Source organism: Sus scrofa, chromosome 7 (genome assembly GCF_000003025.6).
Source record: "Sus scrofa isolate TJ Tabasco breed Duroc chromosome 7, Sscrofa11.1, whole genome shotgun sequence".
Taxonomy (NCBI): domain Eukaryota; kingdom Metazoa; phylum Chordata; class Mammalia; order Artiodactyla; family Suidae; genus Sus; species Sus scrofa.
In genome coordinates this window covers 59,699,614-59,724,319 of record NC_010449.5, presented here as the reverse complement: position 1 = coordinate 59,724,319, position 24,706 = coordinate 59,699,614, and the positions used below count along the sequence as shown (strand labels likewise).

The window sequence follows — 24,706 nt, the reverse complement described above, 5'->3', positions numbered from 1 at the left end:
AGTTCCAGCAGCAAAGCCCTGGGAAGTCTCTGACTGGGTGTGGTTGGGCTCACAGCCTCATTCCTAACTAATCACTGTTTGGGGTGGGGCAGGGGTGCTCCAGGGAGCCAGGTCTGGTCACACAGTGAGGCCTGAGCTGGGCATCAGCCCCACCAGCTCTACATGGACTGGGTTCCCTGCAGGCAAGTGGAGCCCTGTCATCAGAAGGAGCCAGCCTAGAAGGAGAGAGGGGCATCCGAGAATAAAGGATGTGGGACAGAGAACTAAGAGTATCAAGACCGACTAACAAGGAGTTCCCGTTGTGGCACAGTGGAAATGAATCCGACTAGGAACCATGAGGTTGCAGGTTCAATCCTTGGCCTTGCTCAGTGGGTTAAGGATCCACTGTTGCTGTGAGCTGTGGTGTAGGTCGAACATGCAGCTCAGATCTGCCATTGCTGCGCCTGTGGTGTAGGCTGGTAGCTGTAGCTCTGATTGGACTCCTAGCCTGGGAACCTCTATATGCTGCAGGTGTGACCGCAAAAAAAAAAAAAAAAAAGACTGATGAAGTCTGAGAAGGTCTGCTTGGCACCTATTTTGCTTCTGTGTCAAGGAAAGAAGGGACAGAAGCTGTTAAGAAGGAATTGAAGTTCAGACCAGGGGGAGAGGTAAAACTCTGCTTTGAATGGATTTGTCTTTTGGCCTCTGGCGTTTCCTGTCCCGGTGCTGAGTGAACTTGGAGATAAAAATCTCTGAGAAGCTGCCAGGGATATTTCAATTGGGGCCGACAGTGGTGTGGGGGGGTGGAAGTGTGGCTCGCAGCCTTCCACAGTTTCCCACCATGTACAGCATCAATCCAGGGCCCCGAACCGATGCCTGACAACCTCCCTTGCCTCATCTCCTGCCAGCCTTTCCTCGGACTCTCCGTCTTCCCAGTCTCCTCCCTGACTTGGCTGGTGCTGCCCCTTTGCCAGACCACTGAAATGTCTTCTCCTCTAGGGGGTCCTGACTAAGCCTCCCCACTCCAGTGAATTGCCTGACTTTCCATTCCCATAATACCTGCTATCAACCTGCATCATGTTTGTTGCCTGAATGGATAAATGAATGCCGGAAGGCCTAAGAGGGGCAAATAACCCGTTTTATGGGGAATAAGGTAGATTATGGGAAGAGCAGGTTAGTGACCGTGTCCTTAATCCCTGATAAAGCCCTAGAACAAATTATCAATCGAGCACTTGAGGAAGAGTCCACCTCCTTCAAATGAGCCTTTTTATTTTTTTTCTGGTTCTTCTCCATCTGACTGGTCCCCCACCAGAAGCAGTGACACCTTGGGGATGAGACTGATGGACAGCTGGGTGGCAGCACAAGTAGGAAAACGTGGAACTTCCAAGCCCTGAATAGTGGATGTACACTGATCCAAAGGCAGACCCTAGTACCGCAGGGCTTTCCCATTCCTGTCCCCTTTCTGAGGATCTTCATGACACAAGAAACAGAGCAGGGAGAGGAAGACAACCTCTTCAGATGACAGTCATTCATTCCGCATCCACCAAAACATTATTGAGCACCTTCTATGCACCAGGAACTGACAAAACAGTACTTCCAAAGATTGTGGCATGGCTACGCAGCACTGTGATTGCACTTAAAGCTGTGGAATTGTACATTTGAAAATGGGTACAGTGGTAGACTGCTTATGTGTATTTTGCTACAATTAAAAAACGAAGATCATGGCAACTGGAGTGATGGACTCAGCTTAACTGGATGAAATGTGATAGTAACAAACAAAACGGCCTATACTCCTTCCCCAAATCTTTCAGAAGAGGATGGGCGAGATGTGGATCCGTAGCAATGCGAGCAAGTGACTTCTGGTCATTGGCCATAGATTTGAAAGTCTGTTATTTTGGGTTGTTTTGGGGAACAGTGTGGCATGGCTGCCGAATATGACCTCAGCCAGGAAGAAGAAGATCTAATACCTGCAGGGCCATTGGAAGGAAGGAGGCATACTTGGTCTGCATGGTTCAAGGGGTCGAACGAGGACTGATGTGGGACTTCTGTAGGAGGTGGAGGGTGCCCATCACTGGAGGGTGTGGGAGTGGCCAGAAAGAGGTTCTCTTTTCTGCTGCCTGACCGTTCACTTCTGCAGCTTCTTAGAATTTGTGGGAGGCCCCTCCTCTCATTCCACGATCTCTCTCAGTGACCCCAACTTTGGCTTCCATCCCACCAGTGCACAGACAGCTCTCCCATCCTGTTCTGAGCTCCAGTTCTGTGTGTCCAAGAGTCCATCCGACATTTTGTCATGGATGATCCATAGCTCAAGCCCAGCTGGAATTGTTCTTCCCTCTCGACGTGCTTCGTTTCCAGGAATCCCTTCCTTCTATGTATGCCTCCAGGCTCCCATGGCTTGAAGCCTTCAGTACATCCTTGGTTATTTCAGCCCCTCCCTCCCTCCCAGACAATCACTAAACCTGGTTCTGTCTACCCTTGAAATATCTCCTAAGCTGGGCCTGGGTATCAGTAAGTGACTTGGATGAGACAGTGTCCAGTGCATATTTTGAAACACCTATTTTAGATGTGGTCTTCCTTTGTTGCTCTGAGCAGTAGCAATTTTCATGGGGTGGGAAGAGGGGGAAAAAGAAGGTGGGAGAGGAAGGAGGGATGGGTCCCTAAATTAGTCACTTCAGATGCTATAAGAAAGACTCAAAATAACAGTGACGCTAGAAGAGATGCTTATTCTCACCCACGGGACAGGGTATGTCCAGGGCTGATACTGCAGCCCCCCTGGGGCCTTCTGTCGTGCTTGCCCACAGTCCCCAGGGTAGTGCCTTTGGCAGCATGATGGCTTTGGCCCCTAGGTGGCTCACCACGTCTGCGTTTCAGCCAGTGGGAAGAGGGAGGGTATGCTCCTTCTCTTTAAAAGCATGACCCAGAAGTTGTACATATCAGTTCCTCTCATATCCTGTTAGCCAGCAAATGGTCACATGGTTACACCCTGCTGCAAGGCAGGCTGGGATCTGTAGTCTTTAGTCTAGTGGCCATGTGCCTAATGAAATTTCCTACAGAAGAGGAGGAGAATAGACGTAAGAACACTAGTGGTTCCTGCCACAGTTCTGTACATTTCAATGTGACATGCATGGCATTTAATTGGCTAGACCTTAAGGATATAGTACATGAAGGCTTTACACACTCATGAGGTTCCTTAGTGTCCAGTAAAGTGCTTCTTTTAAGGATGGAAACATTGAGGTCAGAGAGGAGAAGTCACTTGTGAAGACTGCACAGCAAAAGGCCAACTGGGCCTAAAATCAAACTTTGAGCTCCCTTGTTACTATGTCAAAGAGATCTGGCTGAGAGGCAGACAGGCGGTGCCAGGAAGACAGGTCTTTGGGGGCTGGGGGAGGCCACCTTTCCCAGTCTGTCTACCTGGGGAGCTACTCATCATTTGTCAGGGTTATCATGGCTCTGAGGTACCTCCAAGTGGCCCTCGCTGGATCTTCAATAGTACACTGTCCTGAACTACAGTGATTTCTGTGAACTTCCCTATGGGAATGCAGGCTTCTTGAGGGCAGACTCAGCTTAGTCCCCTCTGTCCTCCCAGGCACTAGATGAATAGTGAAGTGAATAACTAAATACACAAATGAATGTATATGCAGGGACTCCTTCAACTGCAAGTAATAGAAACTTAGCTCAAACTAGATTGAGGGGAAAAAATGATTGGCTCAAGTATCTGGGCAGTCTAGGTGTGCATCTTACTTCAGGCATAGCTGGATCCAGGGGCTTAACAGCTGTGCGTCTTTGCTATGCTGGTCAGCAAAAATTGACACTGGTTATGTGGCTTGACACTTCTTGCCCTTTTTTGTGGGAAGTGTTGTCCAAGAAGCCCCTGCAGGGATTGGGAAGGGAGGGGGTTAAGGGAATATTGGGTGCTACTGGTGGTCATGGTTGGACAAGGAGTTCTTCCCGGACATCTATCCCCAGGTTCAGGGCACATTGGTGTAGCGCCCAGGATAGCCCTTGATTTTTGCTTTTGGCTTTATGGGGATACCTCTTGGGGCATCTCTTGGGAGCTTCCCTGTGGCTCCACCTCTGCTGGTGTTGGATGCACTTGCTGTAGCCTCAGGCCAGAGGTGGCCTGGGCCCCTCACTCCCACTTCTCTGGGAAAGCCAAGGCACCCTGTCGTCTCTCCTGGCAGGGCTCCTTGGAGTTCTCACATTTGGCTGGGTCTGGGGTAGACGAAGGGGAAGGAGGAGGAAGAGGAGGAGGAGGAGGAGGAGGGAGGACCAACTGGCAGGCTCCAGGGCAGGTCCTGCCCAGGGATGAGAATTCCCCTTTGTAGAACAGATGGATGGGGTGCTATGAATGCAGCGTGAGGTCTGTGTCTCTCTGAGGCTCTGTGTACTGGGATCCTATCTGTTCCAGTGGTCGCAGGCTGTGCTCCCATTTCCCCAGCAGCCTCTGGTCTCAGAGATGTGCTTTTTCCTCCTGCCCTGGCTCTGGGGGGGCCCAGCCTTTGGGGTGGGAGTCTCTCAGTGTCCTCAGTTCTGGCCTGTGAGGCTCCTCCCCAGGGTAAGTAGGGGGGGGGGCGGGTACGTCCTGGGTCCAGAGTCTAGAAAAGGAATTGAAGGGAGCAAGTCCAACCCCACCCATGGGAACCCTTCATCCTCCCTCTGGAGGGAAGGACAGCCCGGCCCTTTGGGGAATCTGAAAGCTCTGATCAAAAGAGCGTTGCTTCCTGACCTCCCCACATTCGTGGAGGGGGCAGGAGGTCCCAGGAGACCCTGGCAAGTAAAATTCAGGGACGGGAATGAGCCTGATGGATGGAGGGGGTGGTCTTAAGAAAGGCCTTGAGTGCCAAGCAGAGGAGTGTGGGTTTACTCTGGCGGTAAATGGGGACCTTGAGAGGTCCTTTCAGGGGAAGGATGTGAGCAGATTCCTGACTCAGGTCCTCAGAGGGCATTCACAGAGTGTAGGGTTGGGGGGACAGAGTGGAGGGTCACAGGAGGATCCAAGGCGGAGGTGGGGGGGCTGGGGGGGGGCGTGGGCAGCAGCGGCAGAGGGGAAGCAGGCCCAGGAAGAACGGGCAGTCCTTGGTCCTGTCTGCGGGTGAAAGAAAGGAAGGGAGACTTGGACTCTGGAGCTTCTTAACCCTCAGTCCCTGCGATTCCGCTGCCTGCCAGTGTTTCCTCTGGGCCGAGGTGGCCCTTGTGGACAGGATGTGGTGCCCGCCAAGGGTGCCTTTATGAATGGAGTGCGAAGGCTGCTGACTCAGCAGGCGGCGAGGCTTTGAGGCCACCAGGTTTGCAGCGGAAGTGTTTGGGAAGGAAGTGGCTGCTCAGGGCTTCCCTGCTGCGGACAGCTGGGAGGCGGTGCTGGGCAGGATGCACCCGGCTTGGCTCAGGGTCTCCCTCAGCTCAGCTCCTGGGAGTGTGTGCGGGGCCGGGGTGGGGGTGGGGGGCTTGGGAGGCAGTGCTTGACTGGGCTTGGGACAGTTGAGCCTGGGCGCCTATGACCAGAATTGATGCTAATGGCTGCTGATGACATCTGCTCCCTGGAAGGGCAGAGAGGGGTGGCAGGAGGTGGGGAACTCAAACCCTTCTCGTCTGAGCTCGCTGGCAAATTACATCACATTAATGAAGTCCCCTCATTTATCTGGGCTTTAATTTTTTCCTCTTGCAAAAATGGGACCAAGTCAGGCAGCCTGGTTCCCTGGGTGGTTCAGAGAATGTGAAACCCTGTATATTTTTGTCAAACTGTCTTGGCTAGCCTAAATCAACACTGGTGACAAGGCTGGATCAGCCTGTGGCAGGAGCAATCTGGCAGCAGCTGTGGGTCACAGTGGAGAACAGCTTGGTGGCAGCGGGGGTGGGGGGAAACAGGCAGGGCTGGATCCAGGGAGGTCTGGGCTCAGATCTGATGTGTGTGTCACAGAAATGCCTCTTACTCAGAACAGACTCCAGCCGGGGGAGGGTCAGCCCCAGTCCAAGCCGTGTCCATTTCTATTGGTCTTGCTCGCTCAGATACATGTGTTAAATTAGCCAGGGCCCTTTCCCCTCCGCCCCATGCTCTCACAACAAGCTGTCTTCTACAAGTTTCCCCTGGAAGTTTTTGCACAAACACTGCTCACTGCACATGCCCTACGCCGAACCCTTCCGTGTCCTCTATCTCTGTGAGTACCACACCCGGTCACTGGGCTTAAAACCAGGGACACGCTGCCTGCTCCCTTCCTCTTCCCGTGTCCTCAGAGCCTCACTTTCCCCTAGACCTGCTTTGTCTCTCTTTCAGGCTCTTCTCATTGATCCTGCAGATGCTGTCAGAGTAATCTTTATGAAGCACCGCTCTGACCATACCACGTCCCCTATTCCAGAACATTCCATGGCTCTCAGCTGCCTTTAGGATAAACTTTCGACCTCTTAGCCAGTCTCCAAGTCTTATTCTTTACTAGCTATTGTCTTGAGCCAAACTGATCTGTGCCGTCCTTGCCCTGAGTGGGCCAGCCTTGCCTTTACCTGCTGCCTGGCCTCCCCCTTTCTTTCTTTCTTTATTTTTTTTAAAGGCTGCACCCGTGGCATATGGAAGTTCCCAGGCTAGGGGTCAAAGTGGAGCTCCAGCTGCCAGCCTGTACCACAGCCACAGCAACTCAGGATCCTGACTGCATCTGCAACTTGCACCACAGCTCCCAGCAAGGCCGGATCCCCAACCCACTGAGCTAGGCCAAGGATGGAACCCGCATCCTCATGGATACTAGCTGGGTTTGTTACCACTGAGCCATGACAGGAACTCCTCCCCTTTCTTATATTCACATGCCAACATCTTAGTTCCTAAGGGAGGGTCCCAGCTGCCCCCTGCCCCGCCTCCCCTGGCGCAGCCTCCCCAGTGACTTGGTTCCCTCCTGCCAGCATCACTCAAAATATCCCTCAGCCACAAGCCTTGAAGTGTGTGGGAGGGAGGACCTCCCAGCAGTGAGAAGGCCCGGGGAGGACCTTTGAAGACAAAGGCCTCACTTCCTCTTCCTCACAGGCAGGGGCAGCCTTCCACCACGGAAAGCCCAGCTGTCAGCTGCCTCACGGGAAGATGTGTCAACTGGGTAGCAGGCGTGTGCATGTGGCCACCATCCTGGGACTGCTGTGGTTCTGCCTCACAGGTGAGGGGAGGACAGTGGGGCCTGGAGGTTTGGGGGGAGGCACCCACTCCCACCAGGGCTCCTGCTCAGCCTCTCTGTCTAGCAGGGCCGGAGAGGTTTTGACTAACCTTCCAATCTCCTCTGTGCTCTATCCACACTCATTCCTCCCTCTGGGATCCAGTGGGCAACTTGCTTTACATTTCTCAGCCTCCATTTATTTCCTTTTCTGTGAAGTGGTAAGGTGAGCACTAAATGTGATAATGTTGTTTCTTGAACGTACTGTACATGTGCTTCTTCCCCAGGACTTTTGCACGTACTGTTCCCGCTGCCTGAAACTTGCTGTGCCCACATGTCTGTCTGACTAGATCTGTTATTTCATTTCAGTCTTTGCTCAAATGTCACCTTTCCCAGGCTTTCCCAGCTACCTTGTATAAAATAGCACATCATCTCCCTTCTCCGTGACCTTCATGCTTCTTTCCAAGATTTATCCCCATCTGACATATTATGGGTTTACTTGCTTATTATTGCCTGCTTTGCTCAAAGAGCAGGCTCTATCCCCAGGGCCAGGATTGATGCCAGCCACATAGCAGGTGCTTAATAACCATGTCGAGTAAAGGATGTAAGTCTTCCCACACAGTTCCTGGCACAGAGTTAGCATTCAATAATGGCAGCTACTTTAATAACATCTCCATCATATTTCAAGTCCTAATCAGTTCCTGTTCAGTGGGGGAAAGCTGCTGCCTTCCTCTATGAGGGGAAGACAAAGCTGAGTATCTGGTGCCATCTGGTGGTCACAAAGAGGAAGCACCACTTTACCCAGATCTACTTTGATTTCTCTAGAGAAAGGGCTTTGTCTGGCTGATGTATCAGGTTTCATTCCCCCAAATGCTCCATACAAGGGGCACCTGGTTGGTCTCCAATTGAAGAGCTGGCCTGTGGCCTGGCATTGCAGCAAGAGTTCCAGTGCTGGTTTAAGACCTTTAGAGATCCCTACACACTGCAAAAATGATGATGCCCCCTCCCTGTAATTCATGATGAAAATACTAGCTATCAAATGTTGCTTTTCTCCTTTAACGACTGCTGTATTCAGCTAGCTTTGTTTCAAGACTGTTTGACCTTCACACTTTTTGAATGTGTCTGCCTTGCTGGTGCCCAAAGTACACACTTAATCTAACCATTACTCAAGAATGGCAGTCCCAGGCTAAGGGCCACATCTCACCAAAAGAACAGCTATCAGGAACCCTTTACCTAACTTCCCAGGAATCTAAAAGAAGAGCTGGACTGAAGGCAGAGATGACTGGGTAGGAGGTTGCAGGGTAACCCAAAGGATATAGGGCAGGGGTGGGAGCAGGGGAACCTACCCCAGGGGACTTTTCTCTGGCTATGACGGACTCCTTTTCATGGCCTTTAAATCTCAGCTTAAGATCTCTTTATGGAGAACATGATTCACCACCATATTTAAATGCATGGGTATTCTTTCTTGCTTGCATAAAAACGAATCATGTTTACTTAGGAGAAGAAAAAGCACTCATGATTGTTTCTCATCCAGAGAAAAACATTAATAATATTTTGATGCATACGTTTTAAGATTGTCTTTCTACAATTTATAAAGATAATCTATGCCTATGGGGGAAATGCAACCAGCACAAACAGGTATAAAGTACCTGCCAGATTTATGAAAATCTGCCTCCTTACTTTCTATCCACTGGCTTGCTTTTCTTCCTTCATACCCCTAATCACAGGCTAGTGAAAATTTATGTGCTAGTTTGTCCCTCTCTCCCACTAAAACGTAAGCGCTGTACGAGTGTGACCTTGGTGTCCTCTGTGGCATTCTTAACTCTTAAATTTGGCATAGTAGGTGCTTACCTACTATGTATTCTTGTTGAATACATAGTATTCATTGAACTAGGACTACAGATAATAAACCTCAGGCCTTACAAGGGGGCTGGACAGGGCATGAAGTTAACCCGGAAGGGGAGGGGGACTAGGGAGGCCCAGAGTGTCCCCACCCTTCCTCACTGTACCACCCCACCAACCCCACCCATCCCCAGATGCCGCTGTGGAGGTCCGGGTCCCTGAAGACCCCGTGGTGGCCCTCGTGGGCACCGACGCCACCCTGCGCTGCTCCTTCTCTCCTGGGCCCAGCTTCAGCCTGGCACAGCTCAACCTCATCTGGCAGCTGACAGACACCAAACAGCTGGTGCACAGCTTCGCCGAGGGCCGCGACCAGGGCAGCGCCTATGCCAACCGTACCACACTCTTCCCAGACCTGCTGGCTCAGGGCAACGCGTCCCTGAGGCTGCAGCGCGTGCGCGTGGCTGATGAGGGCAGCTTCACCTGCCTGGTGAGCATCCGGGACTTGGACAGCAGCAGTGCCGCAGTCAGCCTGCAGGTGGCAGGTGAGAGCCCCAAAGTGGGGGGCGCCCTCCCCACTAACCGCAGCCCTTTAGCCATTGCCCAGTGTTGACCCATGTCTTCACAGCCCTAAGCGTCCCCTCCCTCCACTGTGTCCCACAGCTCTTGCCCTACCTTGACCTCTGCCCTCTACCCTCTGACCCCCTGCAGCCCCCTACTCAAAGCCCAGCATGACCCTGGAGCCCAACAAGGACCTGCGGCCAGGGGACACAGTGACCATCACCTGTTCCAGCTACCGGGGCTATCCTGAGGCTGAGGTGTTCTGGCAGGACGGGCAGGGTGCGCCCTTGACCAGCAACGTGACCACGTCGCAGATGGCCAACGAGCAGGGCTTGTTGGATGCGCGCAGCGTCCTGAGGGTGGTGCTGGGCGCTAATGGCACCTACAGCTGCCTGGTGCGCAACCCCGTGCTGCAGCAGGACGCTCACAGCTCCATTACCATCACGCCGCATAGAAGCCCTACAGGTTTCTGTTTGTGTTTTGTTTTTGATCCTTAAATGTCCCTCTGAGGGAGGGAGATTTGGGGCCTATCTGCAGGGGCCACGGGATCTGATCTCCTTAACTTCTGTCTCCCAGAACAGTGAGAGGCCTAATAACAAAAAAGATAAACAGGGTGAGTAGGAAGGAAACTTACCGGGGTAGGAGTAGGTGGGGGTGATGATCACAGGTCCTCTCTGCTCTCTGGATCTCCTGACTCCAGGGCTCTGGAAACCTCTGGGAAAAAAAAGGAGAAGCATTCAGATCTCAGAAGAGAATGGAAGGAGAGGAGAGGAAAATGGTTCCTGGCAGAGAAAGGAGTTTTGCTAGGGCTGGAGGCTGCCTCAGGCTGGGTCTGCCCTGGGGAAGGGGCTTGTCAGGTCAAGACCAAGCTGCTGGGAGTCTTGTCAGAAGCTTAGGGAGACTCAACCTGCTCTTAGGTGTGGGGAAGATGGAATGGAACCTGGGGGTTGACAGAGATCTGGGAGCCTGTGGGTGGCAGCCCAGAGTGTCCCCGCCCCTCCTCACTGCCCTGCCGCTCCAACCTCGTCGTTAGGTGCGGTGGAAGTCCAGGTTCCCGAAGACCCCGTGGTGGCCCTCGTGGGCACCGACGCCACCCTGCGCTGCTCCTTTTCTCCCGAGCCCGGCTTCAGTCTGGCACAGCTCAACCTCATCTGGCAGCTGACAGACACCAAACAGCTGGTGCACAGCTTCGCCGAGGGCCGCGACCAGGGCAGCGCCTATGCCAACCGTACCACACTCTTCCCAGACCTGCTGGCTCAGGGCAACGCGTCCCTGAGGCTGCAGCGCGTGCGCGTGGCTGATGAGGGCAGCTTCACCTGCTTTGTGAGCATCCGGGACTTTGGCAGCGCCGCAGTCAGCCTGCAGGTGGCAGGTGAGAGCCCAGAAGGGGGCCGACCTCCCCTTGGCACATCCTCCATACTTCCTGCAGCCCCTTATCGACTGTCCAGTGCAGACCCATGTCCTTACAGCTCCCGCTCCCTCCACTGTGTCCCCTTGCCCTTGCCTTACCTTGACCTCTGCCCTCTACCCTCTGACCCCCTGCAGCCCCCTACTCAAAGCCCAGCATGACCCTGGAGCCCAACAAGGACCTGCGGCCAGGGGACACAGTGACCATCACCTGTTCCAGCTACCGGGGCTATCCTGAGGCTGAGGTGTTCTGGCAGGACGGGCAGGGTGCGCCCTTGACCGGCAACGTGACCACATCGCAGATGGCCAACGAGCAGGGCTTGTTCGATGTGCGCAGCGTCCTGAGGGTGGTGCTGGGCGCTAATGGCACCTACAGCTGCCTGGTGCGCAACCCCGTGCTGCAGCAGGACGCTCACGGCTCCGTCACTATCACAGGTAGGGAGCAGGCGGACAGCTAGCGAAAGACGGAGCCATTGCCTTTATCTGGACCCTGACCTAGAATTTAGGTAGGCTTGGGTGATCAGAAGACTTAAAACAAAAATCCCGGAGTTCCCGTCGTGGCGCAGTGGTTAACGAATCCGACTAGGAACCATGAGGTTGCGGGTTCGGTCCCTGCCCTTGCTCAGTGGGTTAACGATCTGGCGTTGCCGTGAGCTGTGGTGTAGGTTGCAGATGCGGCTCAGATCCTGCGTTGCTGTGGCTCTGGCCTAGGCCGTAGGCCGGTGGCTGCAGCTCCGATTCCACCCCTGGCCTGGGAACCTCCATATGCCGCGGGAGCGGCCCAAGAAACAGCTAAAAAGGCAAAAAAAAAAAAAAAAAAAAAAAAAAAATCCCCCTATATTTCAAGTGTCTCAAACTCTCTCCCAAGAAGTCCTTAAGGGGTTGCTTTATCGAGCTGTTAAGAATCATTTGTAGTATTTTCCCTCCTAAGAGCATCTTAGGTGGTCCTATACAGGGCACCGAGTACCTGCCTGGAATCTGGAGGTGTAGGTGGGAGTTCTGGGGCAGCCACAAGGCATGGCCCTGGAGTGATTTCCTAGGGCGACTTCTCCTGGTTCTGGGAAGGTGTGGCTACATCACGAATTGATGCTGGGCACCATCGGACTGTGAGGCCCTGAGACACAGCTGGGTCTCCCCAGGTGTCAGCCCCCTTCACCCCATCAAAATCAGCTCTCCGGTTTGAATTGCCCCTGGACCCAGGAAGCCATTGCAATGGCCGGGCGCTCTCTGCTGCCCCCATGTGGGCAAACACTAGATCAACACGGCCCATTTGGCTATTCCCTCAATCTCTGCTTTTGGGGTCCTAGCCCAGACCCCCTTCCCTTCCTTTAATGCCCACTTCAGTAGGCACCCTTTTGCCTGGAGGTGTGAGGAGGCCCACATTCACCAGGGGAGCCAGTCTCCATCTGGGTTTGGACCTCGGTCTGGTTCCAATGTCCCTCCCCATGGGCCAACTAAGCTTTCCTAGGGGCCTCCGTGCCTGCTCTGGGGTCAGGGCCCCAGGTTCTGTCCATCTGGTTCTCCTGTTTTCTCTTTCCATGACTTCCACCCGACCCACAGCCCACCCAAGGCCAGTTTCTATACCAGCCTCAGGATTCACCACATGCTTCGTGGACTGGCCCTCCTGCTCACTGGGGACATTCACCCCATCTGAGAGAAAAATCTTTAAAGTTCTAGGAATTAACATTTAAAGGGCTCTAAAGTGCTTTCATTTCACAAATGAGGAAACTGAAGCCCAGGGAGGACAGAACTTTCCCAAGGCCACAGACTAGCATAGTGACTCTGACTCTTTCGGGGGGGTCAGGTACCTTTCTGAAAATCAGATATGTATTAATGCTGTCATTTGCATTTAAATGTTGAGGGTTTGTGGTCCCTCTAAACTCATCCATGGGGGTCTGTGGACCTTGGCTCCAGCACCCGGCAGTGAGCAGATGAACCAGAACCAGAATCCAACTTTCAGCCTCTCAGCCTACTTTTCTCTCCTCCCCACCACCCAGCCTCCTGTTTTTTTTGTGAGAGCAGGTCTGGCCTACTTTGGAGCCCTTGGCCTGTATTTCGCTTCGGGCAGCTTTGTGCTTTGTAAAACATTCTGGGATTCAGACTTTCAGTCCCCCAGCCTGTCTCTCCCGCACCTGCTGGAGGCTAGTTGCGTGTGCTGTATGAGGAGGGGCTTGGTGGAGCAAACACTGGATGTGGAGCCTGAAGATGCAGGTCTGAGCCCCGCTCTGTCCTTGGATGGCAGAATGAGGGCAAGTCCGCGCTGTGTCCCAGGCCCCAGTATCAGCCTGGGTGTCACTGTAACAAGAGCCCCTCCTCCTGGGCAGTTCTGTGCCTCTGCTCTGTGCTTTCCTGCAGGAGCCCCACCCTCAGATTCCCAGGGGTCCCTTCCACATGCTTTGTGGACTGGTCCTCCTGGACCTTTGTGACAGCTCCTATCCTTCTCTCCTGCTCACCAGGGTGACGGGTCCTTTTGCTTCCAGTGTCCAGAGCCGCAGCTTTGCTGGCCATGCCTGTAGAAGGTGACATCGGCCACAAATCCCTGGCCCACAAATCTGTGCCAAGGCCTCCACTGCCCAGGGGTTCATGGCATTGCTCTCTGCTCTGACGGCACCTTCTGCGGGAGCTGCCTGCTCTCATCATCCTCCAGGCCCCTGCCCAGGACCCTCACGGGCCCTGGACTGGGCTGGAGGAGGGTGTGGTTGGATCAGCTGTGAGTGCTGACCCAGGCCGGGGCAGCTCAACCTCTTCCCTCTGCCCTGAGAGAGCTAACCGGAGGGCCGTCAATGATGCATGAAAACTTTCTCCAGGCAAGTCTCCTCCTCTTGGGTAAACCCAGAACCTTCACTCTGGCACCCACCCTCATCTTTCTGCGGGAATCTGCAAACATTTGCTGTCAAGGCCTGGATGGTATTTCTTTTGTGGGCCACATACCATCCTTGTTGCTGCTACTGCTGCTGCTTTTTCTTTTTTTGGTAACCCTTTACAAATGTCAAACTATTCTTAGCTCACGGGTTGGACAAAAACAGGCCACAGGCCAGATTTGGTCCATGGGCTGCAGTTTGCCAAATCCTGGTCTATAAGATGGGGCATGTCCCCAGGTTGGGGCTGGGGTAGTCCGGGAGGGCCTCCTGAGAAGGCGTCTCAAGCCAGGTGGAGAGTTAGGGAGCACTTTTTAGGTAGAGGAACTGTCAGCAAGGGTGGTGGGGGGCTGGAAGAAGCCAGTTGTCTCTGCAGAGAAAGGTTAGGACACCAGTCTAGCTAGAGCAGCGAATTACAAAGGGAAGGGGAACAGTGGCAGCTGGATCATAGAAGTCCTTGACTCGTCCTGAGAGGATTGAAGCACTATCCTCGTGTCAGGAGGGAGCCACGCATCCTCACCTGCAGACTCTCCAATGCTGCCAGGTTGAGGCATGTTCACAGCAGGATTTGGAGGGTGTGTGAATGGGGGGTGGGGCATGGGAACTTAAGCTCTCTTCATAGTGTTGGGGCCCAGTAAGGGTAGGGCCCCCCCATTCACACCTTGGAGTCAGCGGCGCTGTCCTCAGAGCCACTGCGGCCAGGCATGACAGTCTCTCCCCACTCCCCTTCCAGGGCAGCCCATGACATTCCCCCCCGAGGCCCTGTGGGTGACCGTGGGGCTCTCCATCTGTCTTGTCGCACTGCTGGTGGCCCTGGCCTTCGTGTGCTGGAGGAAGATCAAACAGAGCTGTGAGGAGGAGAATGCAGGTGAGTGAGAGGGGGCTGTGTGCACACGCACGTGCAGGTGTCTTTGGGTATGCCTGTGTGTCCGTGACATCAACACGAGTGTCACTTCCCAGTGGCAGAATGAGTTGTGTGCGTGCGCTCTTGAGGCTGAACACATGTCTTATGTGTGTAAACCACTGTGAGCCTGCCCGTGAACATGCAGACACGGCAGGAGGCGTGTGGATATGAGAGTGACTGGGAGTGGTGGATGTGTAAGGCTGAAGTGGGACAAGTGGTGAATGTGTCTGTGCACAAGCGTGACTGTGAGAGCGTCAGTCACATGAGTGTGTCTGTGAGTGAGAGCTCAGATTTAGGGCTGGACACTGAGCAGCAGAGGTGAGACTGCTTCACGGGCGTGCATGTCCCCGAGAAAGGGTGTGTCTGCCTCACAGCGGGCAGAGTCTGAAGCGGCTGCACTGGGGGGTCAGGGGGATTGACTTTGGGGATGGGTAGGCGAGTTGGTGCTGGCCAGTGGTGGGCAAGTTGACCCTGATGGCTGGCACGCGGGTCAGCATGCATGTAGATGGTGAGAGGTTGGGGGTGACTGGGCAATGGCAAGGAGCATGCATGTGTGAACAGGGAAGAGACCGGTCCGTGGAGACCGATCCGTTGACAGGTAGGTGGCTGCCTGTGTGGCAGATGGCTGATGGGGCTGGTGGAAGGATGAGGAAGGACACGGGGGTGGGTGTGTGTGTTGGAGGTGGCGGTTGAGTGGGGTGGTGAGTGGGTGGGTGGGTGGAGGGGTGAGTAGATGGTCCCTGGCCAGGTGAGTGGTGGACTCCAGGCTGGTATCCCTTTCCTCCCGCCATGGGGCTCTGCTCTGTGCTGGTCTCAGGCTCCGACCTGGTGTCCAGCATCTGGAACAGCAGCCAGGCCTGCTCAGCCCCACGTACCTGCCTCTTGCACTCCTGGGGAAAGTGGGGCTGAGGGAGGAAGTGTGTGTTCACTCTTCCAGGAGCTGAGGACCAGGACGGGGATGGAGAAGGATCCAAGACTGGTGAGTCTGAGCTAAAAGCTGGCACTATTGGCTGAGGGATGAACCCAGGGACAGGGGAGGACCCCGGGGTTTGGAGGAGCCATGTGGGCTTGAAGGTGTGACTGAAGTGTGCCCTGTGGACAGCGGCCCCCCAGCCTAGGTGAGTCTGGTCCTTGCTCAGCATTAAGACCCAGAGACGGGTCCCCCAATTCTCATTCTCTTCTGGGTTTGTTCGTTCGTACTTCCTTTTTTTTTTTTTTTTTTTTTTTCTTTTTTGCAGCACATGGAGGTTCCCGGGCCAGGGGTTGAATCGGAGCTGTAGCCACCAGCCTACACCACAGCCACAGCAACGCCATGTCTGCAAGCAACACCACAGCTCATGATAACGCCGGATCCTTAACCTGCTGAGTAAGGCCAGGGATCAAACCTGCATCCTCATAGATACTAGTCAGATTCGTTAACCACTGAGCCATGATGGAAACTGTTCTCCTGGGTGCTTCCTTTCTCCTGCCTACCTTTTCCCATCTTCCCAGGCAGCTTCACTGGGAGTAACCAGCACTGCCAGGTCTGGCAGCTTCCTAGGGGGAAGAATGAGGGCTCAGGAGACAAAGCCACCTGGGTTTTAGTTCCAGCTCCAGCTCGTCTGAGATGAGTGGTCTTGAGCAAGTCACTTTGCCTCTCTGGGCGCATTTCCTCCTAACTGTCTCCCTTCATAGGTTTTTCTGAGGGGTGAAATGAAATGAGGTCATGTATGTTAAGGGCCTGGAGTTGTATCTGGTGCGTGCGAGGGTTTGGTCCCTTGCAGTCCTGTTATTAGGACCGTGTAATCAGCCTGACACAGTCCCACTCTGGTTAGGCTGCGTAACTTTGGCCAATGTGCTGTTCCTCTGCGCTTCAGCTTTTCATCTGTAAAATGTCATTCTGACCTGTCCTGGTGGCACCAGAGGCTGTTTGAAGCTCTCTCGAGTGACTCTGCAAAGGGCATGGGACTGTGGGGACATAAGCCTGGGGCCCAGCAGAGGGTAGGTGCCACGGCATCTGTGCCCTGCAGCCACTGGAGGCCTCACTGCCTTCCCTTCCCGGGGCTCCTGGGCTGGGGGACGCAGGTTCCCACTGAGCCACGTGGGATAGTGTCTTTGACATGGGTTCCCTCCCCACCCCTGCAGATGGAAGGACAGGAGATGGACCCCTGGAAAGTATGCCAATGAATCCTCTGCCTTCGGTGTCTGGGTGGGGCGGGTGTGGATTCAGCCCTGGGATCAGGCCTTGTTTCTCATGCTCCGAGAAAGAGGCAAGTGTAGTTGGCAGAAGGGAGGGAGTGGGAAGGAAGAAGGTGGCTTCGAGATGAGCTCAGTCTCAGCGCTGCAGCCTCCCGGGCCCACCAGGGGACCCCTTCACCCTGTCTGTAGAGCAGGCTCAGTGTACTCACATTTCTAGCTCACAGGAGGGCAGGGGGTTTGCTCCCATGGTAGAGATGCAGAAAACTGAGGCCCAGGCAAAGGAGTGACAAGCCACAGAGTGGAGCTGGGACTTGGGATGGCAGCCAAGGGCCTTTGCTGGTGCTGTGATGTTGGCCTCAGCTTCCTGCCTCTTCCTCCCAGTCCTTCTAGCTTTTATTCCTTCCTCAGCTCCTGTCCCTCTGCACACCCCCCTACCTGTCACCCCTTCACTGTGTGCTCCTTCCTTTCTTGCAGCCCTGCGGCCTCTGAAACACTCAGAAAGCAAAGAAGGTAAGGACATGTGGCAGGTGAGGTTGCACACCCGTGTGTAGGAGGCTGGGGAGGGTCGCTGGTTTGGGGCGGGGGCCTTCTCACCCTTCACTGCTGCCCTGAGGCTCCCTCACCAGAAGAGCAGTGCCCTCTTCCCCCTGATGAAGCAGCAGAGGGTGGAGAAACTGCTGCCCTAAGAGGATGCAAATATGACAGAGGCTTCCCCAGGACAGGAGTTGTGATCTTAAGGCTACTGTGTCCTAGAACCAGCTTCCATGTCCTTGGGTTCTGCTTCCTTCAACTCGAAGCTTCCATCCCTGGGCCCAGGGGAGCCTGTTCCAGCTCCCACACCCTCCTCCAGAAGTAAGGAGGAAAGGAGAAGGAGGGGAACTTTTTTCTAGGACTTGATTAGAAACAGCCCCTGTCAGTCCTGTTTGTATCTATTAGTGGGAACTTAGTCATATGACTCCTAAGTCAAGTGAGGTTAGGACCTGGTCTTCAGCTGGGCAGCCATGTCCCCCCTACACAGTAAGTGGTCAGTAAGTGTTAGCTATCATTATTACTCAGATTATTATAACATGCGTTAGGAAGTGGTTGGTTGGAGGGTAGGTTAGTTGGAGGTTCTATCTTATTAAAAGCAACTAAGAGCCACACCTAATGTATGTGTGTGTGTAAACATGTATGTATGTGTGTGTTTTGTTTTCTTTTTAGGGCCGCACCCATGGCATATGGAGGTTCCCAGGCCAGGGGTCTAATCAGAGCTGTAGCCGCCCACCTACACCACAGCAACAACAGATCCGAGCCACGCCTGTGACCTACACCACAGCTCACAGCAATGCCCAATCCTTAACCCACTGAGCGAGACCAGGGATCGAACCCACGACCTCATGGTTCCTAGTCAGATTCGTTTCCGCTGCGCTGTGATGGGAACTCCTGTGTGTGTATTTTGAGCAAAATAATTCCTTGACAGATTTGTCACCAAATACGAGTGGCTTCCACCTAGAAAATCAAAGGTTTGGCGACCTTAATTTTTTGCCAGAGGTTATGGAGCCAAAAATCTCTTTCAGGTTGCCTTGGAAACCTGTTAGGAAATAAACTTTGACAGAATTTCTGGAGGCTTATCTTGCATGTAGCTTTTCTTTTCTTTGGGGAGAAAGGATGGACAGACATAGGCCCTGTGCACAGGAAACTTCCAGAGGCACAGGAAACTTCCAGAGGCAATGGGACCCTCAGGAACCTGCATAGCATTCATGATGAAAGCGGGGTATACACTCAGACTTTCACGAACGGCAGCAAGAGGCCTTCAGAAAGGCAGCCTCATATGGAAGAAAGAGCCCCCTAGGCTGGGAGGGGCCACCTCCTTTCAGTCTGTGCCCATGACCTTCCAGTGGGAGTTTCCTCCTCTGTCACACGCCCCTTGCCAGATGCCAAGGTGTCAAATGCAGACGTGTTCTGTGTAAAGCCAGTCCTTCAGAATGTTATAGAATGTTCCCTGGAAGGCGTGGAGGCCTAGGTTGGGGTCTGGAGGGATGGAGAGAATTGATCTGCCTCCCTTTTGTTCTGAACCGAAGGAGGCAGAGAAGAGCGAGCAGGTGGAGGTCAAAGTGTCAGCTTGGCTCCTGATGTTTTGCTGGAGAGTGTGGCCTGAGGGTGCGGTGCAGTGGGCTTCCTGATCCTGCTCCCCCACCTCCTCCACATGGCAGCCTGCCCCGTGCCCCCCAGGCTCTGGCCAGGCTGCATAAGCCCAGAGGCAGTCCCCGGAAGGGAGAGCTACTTTCCCAGGGACAGACAGAGCCTCAAGGATGGGAGAGGGAGGGGCAGGATCATGCATACTCTCCTTTCAGGTCAGGGAGTGAAGGGAAGCCAGGTTGTGAATCCACGGGGATCCAAGATGGATCAAGGGACAGGCAGGGGCTAGGGGGTGGGGAAGGGAAAAGTGTGCTGGGCAGAGGGGGACGTGTGTGGGGGGTGGACTGATGGGAATTGAGAGAGAGGTGGGCAAGGGTTGTGCAGTCTCCCCCAGGCACCTTCCTGGTCTGATACCCAGCTGCTGTGTGTGTGTGTGGGGGGGGTGCCTCGAGGGCAGTGCTTGGTGGGGAGGCACTGCTAGTCAGACTGGAGGCCTCTCACACGTCCTCTCCCCTTGATCGTGTGGCCCATCCCCAGATTTCTGACGCACTCCCAAGGGCAGAACTCCCGCATTTAATGCTTTCCCCTCCTTTTTCTCTTTCCCATCATGAAATGCAGAGGATGGACCAGAAATAGCCTGACCATGCGGACCAGGTTGCTGCTGCCCCTGCCCTGGGGCTCCCACCCCTGGCTGCACTGGAACCTCCATGTGAGCTCTGGGCTGGGGGCTTCCTTGCCCCCACCAGAGGCTCCCCCTCTGGTGGGTCTACTCATTCTGCAAAGGACACGATACACAGACCACCCCGCAGCCTTATCTCTCTGATGGACGGGATTCTCAAGTCATCCTGCTGCCTTATTTCTCCCGTGACACGATACAGAAATCATCCTGCTGCCTTATTTCTTAGGGACACGATACACAGACCTCTCCACCACCTTATTTCTTCAATGGATGTGCTATACGGATCGTCTGGCTGCTTTCTTTCTCCAAGGATGTAATGCGCAGTCACCCTTTGCCTTGTTTCTGCCATGGCCCAGAACCACCAGTTATCACCTCTCAGCCTTTTCTCCCACCTGCCCCTGATCCCACCTCTTCAGACAGGGCCACTGCAGCCTTAGCATTTCCTCGAATCTCGCGGCATCTCCTCCTTCTCTGGCCCCCGTGTTAGCCTTTTCTCTCCCCCCCTCCCCCCTGGCAGGCAGAGACACGCAGGTGTACGTGCTGGAACACGTGAGGACCTCTCCTGGCCCCGGCTCTTCCGTGACGCCCTGGGCTGTGCCCTGTGCGCCCCGCCTTCTGCCCGCCCTCCCCACCGGAAGCTCGTGCTGGTCACACTGGGTCTCTGGGCAGCCGCGTGGGCCCCCTTGGGGTCAGCTTCTGTCCCTCTGCTTTTCCTGCCGTTCATTTACTCATTCAAATAGCAGTCACAGAACACGGACAGGTGTCATCCCTGGGTTAGGTGGTGGGGACCCTGCATGAGAAGACAAGCCCTGCCCTTAAGGAGCGCACCTCTCAGCTGGGAAAGAGGTTCAGGAGGGGGAAGAGGTTCAGGAGGGGGCTCCTGCCTCACTCCCTGCTGTCCCCCTCTTCTGTGCCCAGACTTCCCTAGACACCTCACCCCTGTCCCATCCCTAACGTTTACCCAAGCAAAGGGTCGGGGCAGAAACCTGGAGAGACAGAGGCTCTCGCCCCAACGGGAGAATCTGATGGTTTCCAAACGTGTCTTTCTAGGCAGGAGCAGGTGGGCAGGCAGCCAAGGCCCAGCAGACTCCGGGGAACTGAGAGCCACAGCCCAGGGGAAGCCTGGGGCCGCTCCTCATTGGCTGGAGCCTGGGGGCAGGGACAGCCCTCCCCTCTCCCCATGGTGCTATGCTGGGGTTGGGCAGACACTTCCTGGCTTGTCTCTGGTGGGTCCCCAGCCTTCGGTGGAGAACACTGATGATCGATCCCGCTGACATCCCTCCCTTTGCCACGAGTGGAAGATGTGGGATTTCTTATTTAAATGTGGGACTCTGAGGAATTTTGTTAACTGGGGGTGTATTTTGGGAAAAATAAATGCCTTTGTAGAAAGCTTTGTTTCTGTGAAGGGTGTGGCAGCGGGGTGGGCAGTAGCACTCTGCAGAAAGGATTCCCTCCTGGGTGTTTGAGGCCAGAGTAGGGATGCCAGGGTCTCCTCACTCTCACCGTCCCATGTCACTGGGTTTCTGTGGCCCCCTCCCTGGCCTGAGTTTCCTCCTTTGGTAAAGTGAGGTTGGCTGCCCAGAAATCCAGGCCCTTTGGTCACTGTAAGGGGCTCCACCCACTCCTAGAAGCATCACCTAATATCTAATATCTTTGTCTCAGAAGACTCAGCCCCTAGGCTTAAGGCCTCTCTAATGCCCCCGTTTTACAGATGAGGAAGCTGAGGCCCAGTAAGAAGCTGACAGAGGACAGGAGCTCTGCCTGCTGTTCTTGGCTGACTCAGTGGAATGGGCACCAGGCTGGATTCACAGTTCCAGGTCCAGGATCTCGTTCTGCCCTGTGACCCTGAGCAGGACACTTAGCTTTTTTGGGCCTTCATTTTCTTATATGAAAAGTGGGCCTGAGGCTTTCACCACCTTCCAGCTCTGAAGATTGAGAGGAGGGGTGAATGTGGCAGGCACAGAGTTTTCAGTGAACCGGGAACAGGGATGTGAGATCTTACAGAGCACGCTGCTCACTTGCCTCTGGGTGCCAGGGTCTCAGCACCGGCTGGCCAGGCAGCCCAAAGCTCCATAGGCCCTGGGGCAGCAGGAGGAGGTGGGCTGAGGGTCAGGACACTCGACTTTTGTTTGTGGCTCTGCTTCTAACTTGTGACCAAGTCCTTCAGCCCTCTGAATCTTAATTTCCTTATTTGTAGGGGTGACAAGTCCTCTTCTGAAAATTGTGTGGCATTCTTTACAAACTGGGGTGCTTCTTGTAAAGTCCATGGCCCTAGGCCTGAGACTGGTCACCAGGCTGTAAGTCCCACCGCTGATGCCCTGGGTGGGTTTTAGAACCAAAAGCCTTGTGCCAAGACTCTGCCTTTGCTTATCTCCCTCTGTGACCTTGAGCATATTCTCACCTCACTGGGCTTTGACCCCATCTATAACAGGGGGACAAGAGTAATTCTCATTTCAGAGGATTGTCATAAGGGTTAGACAAAGCAGGAAGAAGACTGCACACTGTAAAGTTCTGGGCAAACCTGACGGCTTATCTTTCCCTCCCTGCAGCTGGGCTGCACACTCTCGTTCCCTCGGCAATTCTGTAGATAGAGGACAGTGACCCAGAGCAAGCTGTCTGAACTCACTTAGTCCGCTGGTAAAATGGGCACAGTAACCAGAGCTTTTTCCTTCTGACAGGGCTGGGGTAAGGCTCAAATACCACCCTGAATTGAGTGCTCAAGGGAGGGACCTGGTAGGTGTGGGACTTTGATGGGGACTGGAGAGTAAGGATGGTGGCTGCTAAGCCCCCCTTGTGACGGATGCCCCAGAGAGCAGTATTTTTAGCTGCCCTTCCTGGGCAAAGCTCCAACTCCTGCATTTTAATGGAGAAATAATTCTCACAGTGCGACAAGCTGTAGCCTGCAGGTGTCACATCCATATTAAAGAGGGGACAGAGCAAGGGTTCATTTTTTTGGCTTGAGGTGTGACCAGAATTCACCTCCAGGACCATTTGTAACCAAGGCTGTGAAGACCAATTAATGGTTCTGACTACTGAGAAGGAGGTGACTGGGTATGTGCATGGGGGTGGGGGGTACAAACAGAATGGCTGGCATCGCCCTCACCTCCCTGGGAACACATACACCCTTCCATCGCCACTGCCAAGGGCTCCGGGTGCCACCTCCCACCTCCCTGAGGGTCACTGCCATTGCCGAGGGCCCTGTAACCTCCTTGTGGGTAGCACCAGTGACCAGGTGCCACTTGCAGGCACCACCCATTGTCCTCACCTCCCTGGAATCACATGCAGGCCATATACCTTCACCCCCCCATCAAGGGATAACAGCCTGCACACACCAAGGAGACAGAAAGTATCCAAACCAAAGGCAGCCCTCACACCAAAAAAAAAAAAAAAAAAAAAAAAAAAAAAAAAAATGGTATGCCTGCACAAGCTTTACCTAGGAAAGCTCCTGCATCTAAAAAGCCCTCCAAGACTACAGTAGATAATTGTTTTCCCTAAACGCACAAAGTAAGAAAAATATAAGCAAAATGAAGAAGCACAGGAACCATTCCCAGTTTTTTAAAAAAGGAGAATTCCCCTGAAGGAGCAAACAATGAAACAGACCTCTGCAGTCTAACATACCCTGAGTTCAAAAAGGAAATAGTGAAAATACTGAAGGAATTAAGAATGGATATCAACAGTAACACAGATTACTTTAGAAAGGAACTAGAAACTATAAGGAGGAGCCAAGAAAAATTATAAAATTCATTTGCAGAGATGAAAGCTGAGTTAAAAGCGTTGAACAGCAGAATGAATAATGCAGAGGAACGAATAAGCGACTTGGAAGATAGAATAATGGCAATCACCCAATCAGGACAGCAGACAGAAAACCAAATGAAAAAATGTGAAAGCAATATGAGAGATCTGTGGAATAACATAAAGCATGAGGGATTCCAGAAGGAGAAGAAAAAGAAAAGGGGATTGAAAATATATTTTATGGCTGGAAACTTTCCAAATCTAAAGAAGGAAACAGGTATCCAAATAAAAGAGGCACAGAGGGCCCTAAACAAGTTGAACCCAAACAGACCTACACCAAGACATAGTATAATAAAAATGGCAAAAGTTAAAAGATAAGGAGAGGATTCTAAAGGCAACAAGAGAAAAACAAAGACTTAATTATAAGGGAGTCCTCAAAAGGCTATCAGCTGATTTCTCTACAGAAACACCACAGGCCAGAAGAGAGTAGCAAGATATATTCAAAGTTCAAAAAGGGAAAAATTTGCAGTCTAGAAAACTCTACCCAACAAGAATATCATTTAAATCAGGAGAAATAAAGAATTTCTCCAACCAACAAAAACTGAGAGAATGCAGCACTAATAAACCCAATCTAAAAGAAATACTGAAAAGCTCCTCTAAATAAAAAAGTAAGAGGGAGTTCCTGTTGTGGCACAGCCAAAATGAATTCTACTAGTATCCATGAGGATGTGGGTTCGATCCCTGACCTCACTCAGTGGGTTGGGGATCTGGAATTGCCGTGAGCTGTGGTGTAGGTCACAGATGTGGCTCAGATCCCACATTGCTATGGCTGTGGTGTAGGCTGGAAGCTGTAGCTCTGATGTGACCCCATATGCTGCAAATGCGGCCCTAAAAAGCAAAAACAAACAAACAAACAAACAAAAACAGGGTGAAGGAGGAAACCAAAATTGGAAAGTAATCACAAATAAATCAGTATTCAGATCTAAAAAGGGGAAAAATGCCTATTGTAAAAGTGACTATAAACGCAAAGAACAGCAAAAGCATAAACATGAAGATGTTTAAAAAAGATACCAAAATCATAAAATGTGTGGAAGGAAAGTAAGAAAATCTAGATTTAAAAAAATTTTTTTAGAATGTGTTTGAACCTCTATGACTCAGACTAAAGCAAGCAGATATAGGAAGGGGCTAACATACTTGAACGACTGGGCAACCACAAATCAAAACCAAACAACACATGCACAAAAACCAAAAAGAAGAGGACACAAGCATAAAATAAAAGAAAACCATCCAACTAAAAAAAGAAAAAGCAAAGAACAAAGGAGAAACA

At 53.0% G+C, this 24,706-nt stretch overlaps 1 protein-coding gene across 1 annotated transcript in view; it reads left to right on the top strand.

Annotated features, from left to right (window-relative positions):
• The window catches only part of CD276 (CD276 molecule), a 30,628-nt gene extending 9,591 nt beyond the window's left edge, over positions 1 to 21,037 (top strand). Inside the window, exons 2-10 of the mRNA XM_021099076.1 lie at positions 6,986 to 7,109; positions 9,140 to 9,487; positions 9,654 to 9,968; positions 10,537 to 10,875; positions 11,049 to 11,345; positions 14,502 to 14,636; positions 15,610 to 15,651; positions 17,325 to 17,360; positions 19,587 to 21,037. Of these exons, the coding sequence (XP_020954735.1) occupies positions 7,040 to 7,109; positions 9,140 to 9,487; positions 9,654 to 9,968; positions 10,537 to 10,875; positions 11,049 to 11,345; positions 14,502 to 14,636; positions 15,610 to 15,651; positions 17,325 to 17,360; positions 19,587 to 19,609 (1,605 nt within the window). The 5' untranslated portion in view covers positions 6,986 to 7,039 and the 3' untranslated portion in view covers positions 19,610 to 21,037. The remainder of the gene's footprint in view (positions 1 to 6,985; positions 7,110 to 9,139; positions 9,488 to 9,653; positions 9,969 to 10,536; positions 10,876 to 11,048; positions 11,346 to 14,501; positions 14,637 to 15,609; positions 15,652 to 17,324; positions 17,361 to 19,586) is intronic.